A 17,589-nucleotide genomic window follows, 5' to 3' on the forward strand; every position below is an offset into this window, starting at 1 on the left:
GGCTTCCAGCCAACAGCAGGCTCATAGTAGTCAAGTTTCTGGGGAGTCAAAAACTATACATGAATTTTCAATTGCTCAGTGATCAGGGTCCCTAATCCCTGCATTGTTCATGAGTCAACTGTATTTTGTTTTGTTTTTGATCTTACACCGCTGATCTCAAGACTTGTTCTCCTTTCAGTTTTCATTTTCAGGTATTCCCACCTGTGTCTTTAATTTTACAAACAGGCTGGGAAATCACTCTGTTTAAAAAGAAAGAAAAAAATGGATGAGGCAACTTCCTCAATTACCTAAAGCTGGCTTTGGCTTCACCACCAAAGTCCTTCCATTACTAAGTAGCACAGTGGTATGCTGAGGGCCAAGTTCTAGACTAGAGCTAGATTCACATTCATATTCCTAAATTCATATTCTCACTACTGGGGCTAGGGGTGTAGCTCAGGGGTAGAGTGCGTGCCTAGCACATGTGCTTGATCCTCAGCACTGCATAAAAACAGATAAAATAAAGGTATTGTGTCTATCTACAACTAAAAATATTAAAAAAAAAAGCAAAAGCAAAACCCTCAATGCCATGCTTTGAATATGTCCCATTCAAAGTCAGGTACTGCCAATGCGGTAGTATTAAAAAGTGAAGCCTTTAAGAGATGAATAGGCCACAAGGGCTCCTCCCTCATGCCTTGCACGTGACAGGTACCCAATAACTGTAAAATAAAAAATAATTTGGAGCATGATAAACTGAGCTCCAAATACAAACAAACCAGACACACCACACTTCTTCCTCTTCTGTGCCAATTTATAGATCCATGCCCTCACCTGTGTGGTTTTCTCTGCCAGGCATGTTCTCCCTCACTGCTGCCTTCCCTATATCTTTCATAATCTAATACAGAGGTTATTTGTCCTTTAATGAAATTTCTTCCTACCCCTAGCAGACATTTCTTTGTGCCTCTACTGATTTATAGATATAACAAATCTTTTGTATAGGACTCAAAATAGTGTGTGGGGTGGCAAAAAAAAAAGGTAACAGAAGTTTATGCTAATATGACTCACCAGCTACCAATGGCTGCTCAATAATATAATAGTAGCCCAAACCACAGGATCAGAAAATGAAAGATAAAAAGGCCATAGGTTCTTTTATGTAAAAATTTCTCAAGTTTGGTCATTAATCAACCAGAATGTAAGAGAAATTCCAGATGTGATGGAAGAATGATAAATCAGAAATGCAAAAACTGATCAACACCAACTTTTGATTGTGAGTTCAAGATAACAATGCAGAACCTTTTCAAAAGGGCTGCTACATCATCTACTAGTTCAGATTCTAAAGTTGCTGTCACTATAAATGCCATTTCAGAGTTGTTCTGTCTTACCCCTATCTGAAACCCAACTTGAATTTCCAGTAAATATAAATTTCATAAACTATATATATATATATATATATACACACACACACACACACACATATATATTCATACTTTTTTAATGTCCATTTTTCCTTACCATAAGAATTATTCTATATGTCACATCACATCTTTTGTATTTAAAAAGACTTTCCTCAGACCGGGGATATAGTTCAGTGGTAGAACACATGTTCAGCATAAGCAAGGCCCTGGGTTTGATCCACTGTACTGTGTGTATCTGCACATGCACATGTTTACCTTAAGGTAATGTATCCAAACTATTAAAATTTTCATCTATAGTAAGTCACATCCCAGACATGACAGGCAGGCAGTCTTTATTACAATTAGTTATTCATACCTGTATTTCTTCCTCTACACAGTAGGCTCCTCAAGAATATCGATCACATCTTACCTTTCATACTTCTTATGAACACATGAACGATGGACAACCCTTCCACTATTTTTTGGTAGTACAGAGAATTGAACCCAGACCCTCACACATTAGGCAAGCACTCTGCAATGAAGCTACATCCCCAGCCCTTATCAAGTTCTCTTAAATTGCACAGGTGGCCTGTAACACATAATGTTCCTGTTTCAGCCTCCCGAGTTACTGGAATTACAAACCTGTACCACCAAGCCCAGCCTTGTCTATTTTTTAAAGGCCTCAATATGCAAATTGTTTTAGAAATAAATTCTCAAGAAATCATGACCGGTTTTGTTAACTAGGAAAACTTTATGAAAACAAACTTTACATAAATGTCAAGTTATTTTAAAATTATGCAAAATTAAAATAATGAGAAATCACTTTTGTTTGAAAATAAGAAAAAAAGGAGCTAACAGCAGACTTCAGCCAATAATAAAGTATAAAAAAGTTACAAAAGTCTCCGTTATTTTGGTGAGCAGATTAGATTTCTGGAACTGGTGTCTGGAATGCTAGGCAAAAGGGGAACTGGAAGACACATGTTGCCTAAAGAGCAATTAACATTCTTTATACACTCTACCTACCCCTGTGATTTAAAAATGAATTTGTGTTTAATTCACTCCAGCATGTTAACACACCTTGTTCCTTTTATCAAAGGGGCTGTGGGCAAGGCCCTAGGCTGCAGAGGGGCCCATGTGAGCCAGGTCAGATATGGCCACAGAAACTCAGATTCACTCCCTCCAACACAGCTTCCTCTTACCACATGGGGAATTAAGACCCTTAGCTTTCACTACCTTAAGGTCAGAGATCAGCAAAAGCATTTATTTTTTTTTTTATTTTATTTATTTTTTTTATTATTGTTCAGGGTTATTAAAGATAATCAAGACCAGCCATTTGTAGAGCAGATCAGCTGATGTGGTAGCCAAAATCAACTAGTGGTATCTTTTAAATTCTCTTAGCCGTGAAATCCTCCATAGGAAAGAATACAAAAGACCAATAATGTAAAATAAGTCATAGAAAAGCAGTTTGGGTAACACTAAGAATATTCATGGGACCCCTGAGGTCCATCAGAGAGCATAGTACAAAAATCTATGAATTACTCACATCCATTAGAATGACTATTACAAAAAAAAAAAAAAAAGTTTGGGCAAGGTATGGAGAAATAAAAACCACTGTGCATTGCTGATGAAATGGAAAATGGTGCAGCCACTATGAAAAACAGAATGGAAAATCCTCAAAAAATTAAAAACAGAATTACCATATGATCCAGCAATTCCACTTCTGGTTATATACCCCAAAGAACTGAAAGCAAGGACTGAAACAGATATTTGTACACCTATGTTCAAGCAGTACTAGTCACGAGGGGGGAAAAAAAAGGTGGAAGCAATTCAAGTGTCCACTGATGAATGAAGGAATAAACAAAGTGTGATACACATCCAGTAGGGTGTTATTCCACTTAAAAAGAGCAATCTAGCACATGAACCTTGAAGATATGATGCTATCTGAAATAAGCCAGTTGCAAATAGACAAATACAAAGCAATTCCACTTATTTGAAGTACTTAAAATAGTTGAATTCAGAGACAAAAGGTAGAACAACAGTTGTCAGAGATGGAAGAAAAAATGGCAAAAAAACTATTTAATGAGTACTAAGTTTCCATTTTGCAAGATTAAGAGTTCTAGAGGCAGATGTTGATGATGGTTCCATGATATTGTGAATGTACTCAAATGCCACTGAATCATACACTTGAAAATGGTTAAAATGATAAATTACCATAATTAAGAAAAAACAGATAATAAAGAAAAATAACAAAAAACCCACTGACCTAATCTAACATAACATCTTCTTTTCAGTGAAGAAAGAAAACAGAAACTATCACAGAACAATTAATCACCTAGATACAGACAGACACCAAAGATCTGATGGCTCTTTCTATTGATGTAACTGAGAACCTTTTTGATAATGTGAGGATACTTGTATTAGTAAGAGCTCTTATTTAGAAAAGCATTTCATGTATCTTGGATGCAAGGAAACTCATGTTTCTTGAATTATGTAATGATATCACTTAAGTTACTGCTAACTTTTTGGCAAGGAGATATCTGGTAATGGAAAAGGAGACCACAAAAGAAAAATAACCTTTCTTCTCCTCCTTCAAACATCTATAATTTATTGTAATTTTTACAATAAATGAAGAAGACTCCTCCTGGCACTTGAACTTCAGTGACAATAATTTAAATCAGCCCACTGAGAATTCTTGTCTTGTATTACAGTGACTTACATACTCCAAGACCTTGAAGACAAGTAGTCTGCAATGGAAAAAAATTATTTGAAGCCTATGTCCTCAGCTCCATGACTTTTCTAGGCCCAGTGGAAGGCAGGCTCAGCCAGAGAGGAAATATTTTTAGACAAGGGTGCCTCAGAGTTCTAAAAATAAGCCAAGAGAACAGAATGCTTGTCAAAGTCCCCAAAGTACTCTGACCACAGGATCAGTAAGCATGCCAAGCAAAAGCATGCTAGATTTACATATTTTTTGCAAATGTATCACCAGATTTGAAGCAGTTTCTCTGAAGCATAGCTTAACTGATGAATATGTAAAAACCAGTCAGCAACTGGTCCAGTGACTGACTGGTTTCCCTCCCCTCTCCCACCAACACCACAACTCCACACCAGAAAGGAGGGCTATGACATGGTCTTCAAAATATCCCCAAGTGGTACAAATTATCCACCACACCTGAACTCTGAATAAGGACACAGAGTCAATGCTCCAAAGCTGACTGTGCCAGGGCTGCTGTCCCTTCACAGGAAGGTCTGCCTTTCTCAGTCTTCTTGATTTGCTCCAGAGAAGAAAATGGGTCATAAATCAGGTGCAACTCTGTGAACTGGCGATTCTGGGTTTATGATTATCTCTGCTTGAGTAAGACCTTGGACTCTGCTATCAGCACAAAGTAGTCTTCACTAAGTTCAACAAATCAGGCAAGGGTTCTCTGTTGAGGCTTTCAACAACACTGCCACCATAGCCAGCTGGTTTGTTATTAAAACAGTTAAATGCCTTGGCTGTCCTCCCAAAGCGTATTTCTAAAAAGCTAAGAAAATGTGCCCCCCAATTTGGACTATAAGTCTGCTAAATATAAAAAAATTTACTAAGGGGCTGGGATTGTGGCTTAGCGGTAGAGCGCTCGCCTAGCACGGGCGGGACCCGGGTTTGATCCTCAGCACCACATAAAAATAAAGGCACTGTGTTGTGTCCATCTATACCTTAAAAAAAAAAAAATACTAAGTAGCTAGGTTTGGTTAATACAGAGGAAGTATTAGGTAATAGGGGTAATACAGAGACCTCCCACAAATTCTGAAAAAGAGGAGGGTTAACTGAACATGTTAATCATAACAATTAAGTCTTAATCACATTTATGAATCCCTCAAAGATGCTGCATGATAGACACTTTGGGCAGAAAAGAGTTATAATCTAAACTGTTCTCCACCAAGATTAATATGATAATGTGTTATAATAAGGTTTTTTCCTTTAGTGTTTGCTGAAAAGACTAACACAGACACCCCCACAACAATTCAAGTAATATGCCTGGTCTAAGAATCACAGAGGAGATAGCAAAGTTACAGAGCCTTTTCTAGGATAAAGAAAACACTTCATGACCTCAGTTGCAGAGTACATGAGGCTAGAACAGTAATAGCAATAACCAAAGGATACCCTGTGGGAAAAACTTTAGGGGGAAGAAAAGGGAACATGATGATTAAATTTTGGGTAGGTGACGAGTCCATAATGGCAGAAAGACAATGGCAGTACAGCATACAGATGGAGATGACCTGCAGGTGACTCTAATTTTTAGTCTAGAGTTGAGAAGAAGACAAGCTGATAACTGTTGATTCAGGATACCAAGAGGATCCTTTGGCCATTCTTCTCCCCATAAGACAGCATGGGCCAGAGATCAGACACAGCTATGGTTTTCTCAGTTTCAGGGATTTCCAATCCACAGAATAGGAGTGTAAGGAACCCAGTTCTGGCCCCAGCTCTGCCTCTCACCCTTGACTTCAAGTATCATCTCTGTGGGGGTATTAGAATGGTCACATGAAATAATAGATATCAAAAGGCTATGCAAAGAATAAAACATTATATTTCTTGGATATTTTAAGTTTCAGGCTCTGTTCTAAATGCTTTGTGAGTATGAATGCATGGCAATATCCCCAAAGCAAGTCAATGGGGCATTAAGATTATCTTTCTCAAGAAAACACTTAGGTAAAATTTAAAATTTCCAAAATTGTTTGAACTCCCCATATTTCTGTATCAAATAGCTTCAAAGGCAGATAAGAGACTTTAAATAGGCCACCAGTTTAGATATGCCAAATCATAAAGTAGTGAACATGTACTGACCAATTATTGCTGAATACACTAATAAGAATTGTGCCTGTATAAATTCTTATTAGTGTATTTTAACATTTAATTCTCACAACATGAAGCAAGTACTGTTATTTCTAGCTAGGGAAAGAAGGAGTAAGTGAGTTGCCCAATGTTCTTACAGCCAGGAAAGGAGGGCAGGGATCTAAACTCTGGCACGGATTTCAAGGCCTTTACTTTCAAGCTTAGAACACCACTTACCAGAAACAATTACTGCATCTCTAGCATAACTGGAGAGACAGAATAGACAGCAGCAGCATAATCTTCCTGTGTTCTCAGTAGAGCTAGGCAATGAAGTGTGTATATTTAAGGCAGATAAGGGGAGAAGAGGAGGGGAAGGGGAGGAAACCCGAAACTCAAACAAGCAGATCTAGGAGATAGCAGAGAAAACATCAAAACGTGACTGAAATGCCATTTCTTATTCTACAAAATGTCCAAATACATTCAATAACAGCATTTTATTTTTATTTATTTATTTATTTGGTTTTTGTTTGTTTATTTATTTTTGCCTGTCAGTCCTACCTCTTCTCACCCTCTGGGAACAACAGTATCTCCACACCCACCCTGAGTTCAATGACTGATGTGCAATACATAGGTAGAGCAGTACATCAGTGACGATCAGAGAACAGCCCTATAAAGAATTAAGTAACAACTCAAGAAATGAGGGAAGTATGACAAACAGATATATGCCATACTCTTGAGCAGGAAGTTAACACCTGAGAATAAAAACATTCCTTTCATAATGAACAGTCCAAATGAGATCCTACAGTCAGGTAACTACCAATATCTATGGATCCTGAAACTTCTAGGTCTCTGCACTGTTTTTCAAGCAAACTTCAACAGAGCCCTATACTCACTGTCCCAATAGAAATGAATAAAGCTAAAAAGTACAAAATAACTATGATTACTCCTCCATTCAGAATCAGAAAGTTCGGAGCTGGGAGCAGGGGGAACAGGATGAATAAATTCAGTGGCTGGGGAGAAGTTTTTGAGTCTGAGTCCTTTTGGAGCATCACAAAGGAACACAAAGGTTAGGGGAATATTCACCTGTAGCTTAGAATGCTCCCCCTGCCCCCACTTTGTTTCAATAGCTTAAGGAGTTCTCCCCCAAAAGAAATGTGCAACTTTGGCTTCTTAAAGGGGAAAATAAACACACACACACATACACATACACACACTTTTTGGGTGAAACAACTCACCCCTAATCTCCTTTAAGGTGCAAACTTTCTCACTTCCCCAAAGAAGTGTAATATCCTAAAAAGAATGGGCTGGAGATATAGCTCAGTAGCTCAGTTGTAGAGTTCTTGCCTAGGATAGACTAGGCCCTGGCCTGGGTTCAATCTCTAGCATAAAACACTCATAACACTCATATTCTCTCTCTCTCTCTCTCTCTCTCTCTCTCTCTCACACACACACACACACACACACACGCACGCACGCGGTTTACAGAAAGTCTCTGAAATGTCCCAGGGAGCCCACTGGCTTCTCACCAATAATTTAACAGAAACGTATGAGCTATCTGGACTCCTTGTATGAAAAAAGGCAATGGACTAAGTAAAATTTAGAAAGGATTCATTCCATGAACTGGAGAAATGCACAACTAGTAGCTTCTTTCCTTTCTTTCTTCTGAGCTCCTTCCCCCCTTATAAAGCAAAAAACAAAGCTGGGCATGATGATGCACGCCTATAATCCCAGCATGCCTGTAATGCAGTCACTCAAAGGCTGAGGCAGGAAGATCACAGGTTCAGGGCCTGCCTTAGCAATTTAATGAGGCCCTAAGCAATTTATCAAGACCCTGCCTCAAAATAAAAAGCTGGGGAACCCTGCTTCAATCCCTGATAACTCCCCCAGCCCCACCAAAAAAAAAAAAAAAAAAAAAAAAGGAAAGAGGGAAACCAGCAAAAGACAACCTGTCCTCACTCAAGGTTTATTTAATGCATAAATTTCTTTGTTGGCCTAAATATCCAGCTAAAGATAAATTGGCAATCAAGACCAAGTCAGAAGCCTATAACAAGCAACACACATAAAACAAGTTAACTTATTTAAACATTAACCTGCAGTCTAAGGGATTTTTTTTTCTTTTAATTTAAAGCAAACAAAAAAACAATGACAGGCCAAGTAGATACTCTAAAACTACATCTGTACTAATGGCATATGTTCTGGTCAAATGCAATTAAGCACAGACCTCACTTGTCTAAAAATTGTTTAATTGCTTGTGAAATACATCAGGTGCCTACAAAATCTGTTCAGAATTTTTTCACCTTGCTCAGCAAAAATTAGAACACATTAAAATGATAAATTAAAAAATTAAAATTGTAAACAGACCTGCCACTTGATTAAAATTAAAAGTACTTCAGCAAGAATTCAGGAGAATGAACCGAAATGTGATTAGCACCATAATCAAGACAATAGTTTTTGGGTTTGCACTTTTCTCACTTTACTAAGGTGGTAGATGAAAGGTGCTTTATCTCATTTCAGAGATTCCCTAAACAAACTGCAGTATCAGGTGAGATTTACAATATGTAACGGAATTATGACCAATATTTTCCATCTTAATATTAGGTGTCTACCTCAGTAGCAAAGATCAGGAATGAAAGGGACACAAGGCAAAACATGCAACAGGATAGATAACTGCACTGAACATAAAAATCACAGAGGCAGTTAACAATGAGCTCTTATCATCTGCCAGACACTGTCCTAACTGTTTGACATGTGCTAATTCATTTAATCCTTTCCGTATTCCTCCATGCCAGTACTACTTTAGAGACAAGGAAACTGAGGTACAGAGGTATGTTAACTTTCCAATGTTACCACAACCAGTGTGGGATACAGCCGGCCTGCAGACCATCCAACTGCCTATACTGACATCCATCTGTATACAAAACATATCAAGTAATGTCAGTGGAACTGAATAGGCAAAACAGATTTTTACTCTGTCAAAGCTGTTGATCCAGAAGCAAAAAGAATGAGGTACTATTGCCTAGACTGCTTGCTACAGGGAAGAATGCAAAACGAGATCATATAACCCACTGAAAATATTGCATAGATTTGTTTCACAGGAAAGCACCTTTTCCCTCTGAAGTAGAAGAAATTAAAATGGGTAGAAAGAAGACATAAAGGAAAGACAAGAAAATATAATTTTAATTTGAGTTTCCACATAGCAAGCCAGTCTCTTTACCAGGGCTGTCACTCCAAAATTTTAGGGGAAATCTATAAATCTTAAAGTTGACCATAAATTCATTCCCTCATAATCACTTTAAGCACTGTTAAATAATGGATTAACACTTTAATAGATTAAGCAAAGAGAAATACAAATATTTTGAGGAACCTATAATTTAGGGAACCTCCTAGTATTACCTATTGCTCAAATAACAGAGACCAAGTCAGCTAAGGATCCTGAGAATGATCAGACCACCATAAATTGTCTTACAATAATGGGAATGATGCAACTTTACATACCTTTTCTTATCATACCTTACATCCTTCATTTAAAACAAGAGCCAGAAACCCCTAAACCACTGTCTCTCACTCTCAAGATGGTCTGCATTCTCCCTTGAACAGTGTACTGTTTGCTTTCTTAAATAGATCTCTGTGCCTCTACTGACTCCTACTGGAATTTTTTTCTTTCATGTATGCCAAGGGCTCTATTTGTCCTGAGTTGAGCTCCCCTGCCCCTTCTCCCTCTGAACTCCAGGAGACTCTCTTCTAGTGATTTCTTCTCCTGACACCTTATAGGACTAGAGTCGTCACCTAAAATAACTAGGATCTCTTAAACTGTTACATTAAGGATGGAACTACCATTATGATGGTCCACTATTTAGGCTTTTGGGTTTCATTACCGTTTGGAATAACAATTTTATTATTTTTCCAACCTAGTAGGTAAATAGCATTCTTTTTTTCCTTTAAGTTTCAAAAGGCACTTCCTGGTCCAGCTAATGAAGGATTAAATTATCAAATCTATGTATCTCCTTAATGTCAGTCACTTCTCCTTTCTCTTTTTTTAGGTGAAAGTTCCAACATCATGCCTATAATTTGAGGTGCTGCTTCTGTCTCTTCATGAAATACAACATGCCCCCCACCTAAACTGGGGATTAAACCCTGGGGCACTCTACCAATGAGTTACATCCCCAACCCATATACATATATATATATATATATATATATATATATATATATATATATATTCATTTGTTTATTTTGAAACAGGTTCCCAGAGAGTTGCTGAGGTTGGCCTCAAAGGTATGATCCTCCTACCTCATTTTCCCTAGTCACTGGGATTACAGGCATCTGCCTCACTGAACTTTTTCTGTAATATGTGTAAAACTTTTAGGTTGAAGGGACTTATTCCTGTCATGCCACACATAATGGAGTTTATGAGGACACCAAAACCTAGCAGCCAGGGTATCTGTACAATGAAAAGAACAACATATGTCCAAAACCATGATCTCATAAGAAATGGGAGACAGTAAAAATCAGAAAGATAAAACACTACAGAAATACAGATTTTAGGGGGAAATGCAATCAAATTAACATATTGCAAAAAAAATGCAGGAAGGGGAAATAAAGACACATAATAATAGTAAAAAAATGTTAAGTAACATGGAAGTATGAATTGGAAAAAAGACAAATAAATAAATAAAAATTAAACTCTTTCGTGACTATAGTTAGTGCAGTTTAGGAACACTCCAAAGGAAAAATTAGGTGACAATAACCGCTCCTCCATTCCCCAACAATTTAAGGGCAAAGTACTTAAATTAATGATAAGCAGCTAGGATGTGCAAATCAGAATTCTCTGACATGAGTGGGAACATAACTGGTTGTGGAAAACAAAAAACAAACAAACCAAACAAAAAACCCTAAAAACTAAAAGCATTGTATCCATATAATAAACTGCACCTCTGAACCTGAATCATGGAGCTGGAACAGAGCAGAGTCCTGCAAAAAACAAAATAAAACAAAACAAACAAACAAACAAAAAAATCTTCTCTCTATTTCTTCAGTCCTCTCCACTGTTTTATCTCCAGCTCCCACTGTCCTAAGCGTCGGAAGAGAGCCCAGATTTTTCTGCACTGAGGGCACTAGGTCAAAGTTGCCTCCAGAAGCCTTAGGCGGAATTCCAGGCCTCCACGAATTCGGATTAGGAGAGTGTAATTTACAAAGTGTTAGAATTCTAAGTGGTGACTATTGTTATTCTTTATAACCTAGCAGACGAAGGAAACACGGGGAAGAGCGGGGAGTCCGTGTAGGGAAGAAAATTGCTGACAAAGACTGCATTATTATTAAAAGCTGGTAAGTAAACTTAAAACTGATAGCAGTGCATGTCTCTGAAAGTAAATTTCTGTTTGCGCAAGGCAGCGATCAAACAAGTTATGCTGAACCTGGTGCCCCTGTAACTTGACGCACGGCCCCGTTCCAAACTGCCTTCACCAACACTCTCCACCGAACCTTCGTGGGGCCTTGCGGAAGGCTGGAATTTCAGATAGGAAGGAACTGGGGACCGGGCCAAGAACACTGAATTCGGGGAGACACAGATTGGCTGTTCCTTCACCGGCCCAGACGTAACGTAGTTCAACTACACCCGGAGGGGCGGGTGAAAACTCCCCGCGACTCCGGCGGAAGGGCCACCACCTGCCGGCCCTTTCGTCTAGGGGTGGGTGGCGGAGCGAGCGTGGTTCGCTGCCCGTGGGGCCGCTCACCTGGGCTATGCCGGCGCCCATCAGCCCGCCGCCGATGACCGTCACGTGCTTGACGATAATTTTCTTCGCCGAGGCCGAAGCGCTGGACGAAGAAGACAGGGAGCGCACGAACTGCCTGGTTACGAAAGCCATGGTGCAGGGACGACTACAGCGACGGCGAAACAAGACGAAGGATTAAGCAAGAACAGCTCGGCCTAGGCGGCGAGCGGACCTCTGGGGGCGGGCACCCCGCGGCCCCGCCGCCTGCGCGCCGCGGCGCCGCCCTGACGTCAACGGAGGCGTGGACTCCCACCTGCTCTGCCCATTGGCCCAGACGTCAGGCGCCCGCATTTGAACGTCTGGACTCTACTAGGGTTCGCTTTCAGGGGCGCTCCGCCCCGCCTGGCTCCCAAACCCAAGGCAGCACACTTGGCCAACCCTCGTATCAAATGTCTGGCGACCCGTCGGTTCCAAATCAAAGATCAGGCCCGGGGAAGGAAAGGAGAGTTGACCTTTAGTTATCTATTTCAAAGTTAGTTAATGCAGTGAGCTTGTGGTCAAAGAGCAACCTCTGGAGAGGAACTGATAAGATTAGAAAGCAAAGGAAGAGTATCTTTCTTAGCAATGGAAGACTTGATACACTCTAGGCAAACCTTCTCTTGCGAATACTTTGTAATTATTGTGCTGTAGTCATACAGAATTTCTATAAGTTTACTTACTTTTTAATGTGTAAAAGAACCCACAGATTCACCATCCAAACAAAAGTCATCTGCTCCCAACTGAAAGTAAATATAGTGAATCCTTTGTACCATTGCTTTGATCTGATCTTTATATTTAATACTGCAAAAACATGGGGGAAGCATGTTTTGAGCACCTTGTTAGGCTTGGGAGGTCACTACTGGCTGAAGAGACAGTGTTATATTCAAGTAGAATCCTTTAAGTGTTACACCGTAGCAAAATGCAAAAACCTCTGGAACTAGAAATGGGAAAGGAATATCACACAAAGAAACCTAGTAACAGGAATAATTTGGAAATTTTATAAAGAAAAGATAATTCTAGGCAGGAGAAGCAGTAAATGCAAAGGCAGACCCATACTGCAACAACAAAAGGAGATGAGGAATTAAGTGTGGTTAGAGGGGAAACTATGATGGTAGACTGGGAGGATGAGGGTTTAAGTGGATTTTAACTATTAATCCTCATTTACAAGTTTATCTAATGAAAGGCAAAATACAACCTAAGTACAGTGTGGTCATAATGTTTTATAGGATGAAATTTGCGTGTAATGTACAACATGATGCCCAAATATGGTACGTTTTCAGATGTACAATTTCTTTTCCTCAGGAAAGAAAGAATAACACTTGTCTTAATCCATTCAGGCTGCTATAACAAAATACCATAAGTCAAAGGTCTTATAAATTGAGTCTCTTTTATTGCTAAACAATAAAAACTTCTTTCTCACAATTCTAGAGGCTGGGAAGTCCAAAGTCAAGGCACCTGTTGATCCTATGTCTGGTGAGGGCCTGCTTCCTGACTAATAGGTGGTTCCTCCTTGGTATAACCTCACAAAGTAGAAGCTGCAAGTTAGCTACATGGGGAATTCATCCCATTCATGAGGGCCTGCCCTCATGACCTCATTATCTTTGAAAGGCCCACGTCCAATTACTCTCTTATTAGTCTTCAAAGTATAAATTTGGTGGGAACACTAATATTCAGCCTGTGTCACTACTGCGGTATTTTTAGTGTTTCACAAATATGAGGTCCTCTATGGTATGTGAAGGTGTGAAGTAAAGAAAGAGAGCTGTAGTGAAAATTCAGAAGTCTTGGAGCAGTCACCAGTGAGCTGTATAACCTTCTTCAACCACTTGCCCTTTCTTGGCTTTAATGTCCTTGCCTGTCAAAGAAAATGGTTGAGAAAATAACCTTTCAGATAATTTATACTGAGAGTTTTAGCCCATTTACAGTCTTCTGAAGCAAGAGGGCCACCCATGCTCTTCTTCCTGCCCAGTCCTGGTAAGATTACAATAGAATAGACAGTTACAATAGAATCATTCTTCCTTTGCTAGGACAGCAAGTTGTTTTTCAAGTGTGGCCTTGGACATTTGGAAGCTGGTAAGAATTTCTGTAGTTCTTGATTTGCACCTTCAGCTTGTTCTTGGAATTGTATTTCATCTCTCTGCAGAAAGAGTGAAGTACTGGGAATCGTAACCCTGGTCACTGAATCAACTCAGAGAAAACAAGCAATAAAGAACAGAGTAAGAGAGCTGAGGTTGTGGCTCAGAGGTAGAGCACTCATCTAGCATGCGTGAGACACTTGGTTTGAGCCTCAGCACCACATAAAAATGAAATAAAGATATTGTGTCCACCTACAGCTAAAAAAGTAAATCTTTAAAAAGCAGAGTAAGAAATGACATTTTTATTTTCATTCCATAATTCAAAAATTGTAATACTTAAAAATAGACAACAAAGAAGCATTATTTAACAACATGCATGGTAGTGGGCTCTGAGTAGATTCTTTACCTCCAACAAAGCATTGTGAAGAGCTAAGCTAACACTCCATCTTGACACTGGCAGGTGACCGGCACATAGACTGAGGGATAGGATTTGTTAACAACCAGGAACATTAATGGAGGTGAGAATCATTAAGCAATTTGTAATTGTCTTATTTATGGAAAACTATTGATTGATTTCTGACTTTTTGAGAAATAGTGAAAAATTAATGTTGACTCTCCGGTTGAACAATTTCTAGATTTCTTATGGCAGAAAACTGTGACTGCTCAGGGTGGTTCAACAGAAAAGTCCACAACACCCACGTAAAAGCTTACCTTCTTCAAAATCAATGGTGATTGACATATTTCCTGAGGTTCTAAGGAGGCAATTGTTTGATTAAGGCATATCACTAGTTTGAAAAGGGCACAGTTGTGGATTCATAAACCCTACTGAAACATACTCTCATAATGATTTACAAAATACACAAGGCAGACTCTCTTCATAATTATTAAAATTATTTTATGAATAATTGTATCATCTTGAGCTTTTAGGGAAAAAATTGTCACAGCAACGGCAGACTTTAAACATGTACCTTGGATTTTCTTATCATGCCAGCAGTTGTCCCAATGCCAGCTGCTCTCCACCTCCATTTTCTACTTGAAAAATCTTTCTCAGGGGCTGGGGATGTGGCTCAAGCAGTAGCGCGCTCGCCTGGCATGCGTGCAGCCGGGGTTCGATCCTCAGCACCACATACAAACAAAGATGTTGTGTCTGCCGAAAACTAAAAAATAAATATTAAAAAAAAATTTTCTCTCTCTCTCTCTCTCTCTCTCTCTCTCTCTCTCAAAAAAAAAAAATCTTTCTCAGTTTCAAAGAGTGATGGCATTCCCAGTTCACAAGTTAAAATTAAAGTCTAGAAAGTCTGACACATAGGTGTCTTGGGATCCAGGTGGTAAAAACACTTAAACACTCATTTGTGTTAAATACTGCCTTTGGAACAAATGAAAGTAGTGTGTAGTACAGTGGGTGCAAGTCTGAATCTGAATTTTAATCATACAACATTTTCCAATATGGGCATGAAGTTGCTTGGGCTTTCTTGTTGAGGAGATGAAATGATTGTTCACATTTTCAAGCACACAGAGGGAAGCAGGTACAATTTCACCATAAGCATTAATCGCTGTGGGATTTATTGAGTGTAGAGTCACAAGATTCTCCTATTTTATAGGAAGGAAAAGTTTTCTGAATTATTGAGAATGGACAATTATTCTAACCTCATCCAGCAATTCTCCAAATGTTTGCTTGAGATTATAAGACTCCCACTGAAGAGGGCACAATGTAAATTCATTATCACCGAAAGGGAAAATGGCGTATCAGCAGGATATACCATTTTACATAAATCATACCTTTCAAACAAATCACACCTTTTGGTTTATTTTCTTAGGATTTCCACATATAAAATTTCATACTTTCAAAGCTAACCGTGTATTAGCCTTACCAACAACTATAACTAATAATAGTGGTCATCCTTTTGAGAAATTTTTATATACTACTTGCTAATTATGTTAAATGGTTTTGCATGAAGTAGCAGCCAACATATATTGAGCCCTTTCCCATGATCCCCCTTGTTCTAGGTGCTTCGTGTGAATCAATTTATTAAATCCTCACAATAATCCTACATGATTTGTGCCAAGGGCACACAGTTCTTTAACACATAAGGAAACAGGCCAAGAGAGATTCAGACACTTAGCCAAGGTTACACAGCTAATTAATGGCACTGGCAGAATTCAAACCCAGGATGGTCTGTTTTCAGGGCTCATGTTCTTGACCACTATGCTGTTTGCCTCTTCATAGCAACCCTAAGGCTCTCCTTGTCATGTTATCCTTGCCTAAAGCTTAAAAAGGAAGATCAGGTTTTGAGTAGTAAAGTCTCTTATGAATTGTTATCACCTAATCACTGACCAGGCTTGGGTTTGAACCTCCTCTGACCTCAAAGCAACTCAGGAAGTTGAGATAGGAGAATCACAATTCCAGGAGAGCCTCAGCAACTTAATGAGGCCCGAAGCAACTGAGCAAGACCCTGTTTAAAAATAAAAATATAAAAAGGGCTGGGGATGAGGCTCAGTGGTAAAGCATCCCTGGTTTAAATCATCAGTACCAAAAATAAATAAATAAATAAGCAGATGGATTTAGCTGGACATCTTTACTAATAAACCCCAGAGCTGCAAGCTTCTGGCAGTCCTTCCTGATGTTTCTGCCTGATGACTCTGTAGGAATCATGTGTTCTATAACATCCTGTTTTCCAGCTTATAGACTCAGATTTCTCAAACACAAACATTCACTTATAATTTTCTACTGGTTATCTCTCCTTGGAAACCTCTTCCATCCTTCAAATGTAACCCTATCAAAATTTATGGCTATTATTTCCCACTCCCCAAAATGCCTTCCCATGATGATCCCAACCAAGAGTGTTCTTCCCCCTTACCACTACATTCCCATCTAATTGGCCATCAAATGCCATCAATTCCACCTTAGAAATGGCTTACTGCTGGGTGCAGTGGTGCAGGGGCTCAGGAAGCTGAGGCAGAAACATCAGAAGTTCAAAGCCAGCCTCAGCAATTTGGCAAGGTCCTAAGTAACTCAGGAAGACTCTGTCTCTTAAAAGAAATGTAAAAAAGGGGATAGTGCAGCTAGATTGTATTTAATAAAACTTCCCAAAACAATACAGTTTTATTAACTTTAGATCTGTTATCCATTAGATCTGTTATCCATTAGATCTGTTATCCATTAGATCTCTAAACTTGTTCATACTACATATTTGCTATTTTGTATCCTTTGACTTATACTTCCCATTTCTTCTCTCTTTTCCTATCATGTTAACCACTGTTTCATTCTCTCTGTGTGCATTCATGCTCTTTAAAAATACTGATTTTACTTACTTATAAGTGAGACGATGAAATATTTTTCTGGGTCTGGCTTATTTCACTTTCACTTAGCATAATGTCATCTAAGTCCATTCATGTTTGACAAATGGCAAGATCTTCTTTTTTAAGACTGAATAATATTCCATTGTATATGAATACCACATTTTAAAAAATCTTGTTTCTGAAATGTCCTATCTCTTGTATGAGAACCAGCCACCAAAGGCAGAAGAGGCTGAGACACCAAAGAAAGAGACAGATCCAAAATCACACAAAGTGTAATTTACCAGGGA

At 38.9% G+C, this 17,589-nt stretch overlaps 1 protein-coding gene across 2 annotated transcripts in view; it reads right to left on the reverse strand.

The window, feature by feature from the left end:
* Window positions 1-12,143, reverse strand: part of Hadh (hydroxyacyl-CoA dehydrogenase) — a 44,332-nt gene extending 32,189 nt beyond the window's left edge. Inside the window, exon 1 of one of the 2 annotated variants that reach the window (XM_046459065.2) lies at window positions 11,913-12,143. In XM_046459065.2, the coding sequence (XP_046315021.1) occupies window positions 11,913-12,044 (132 nt within the window). In that variant the 5' untranslated portion in view covers window positions 12,045-12,143. Of the gene's footprint in view, window positions 1-4,539; window positions 4,681-11,912 lie in introns of those variants that run through there. The other variant, XM_046459066.2, reaches the window with a different exon arrangement.
* Between the last annotated feature and the right edge of the window lie 5,446 nt (window positions 12,144-17,589).

The sequence above is a fragment of the Marmota monax genome, unplaced genomic scaffold (assembly GCF_021218885.2).
Source record: "Marmota monax isolate L192 unplaced genomic scaffold, Marmota_monax_Labrador192_F-V1.1 WCK01_AAM20220418_F8-fsc00002, whole genome shotgun sequence".
Lineage (NCBI taxonomy): Eukaryota > Metazoa > Chordata > Mammalia > Rodentia > Sciuridae > Marmota > Marmota monax.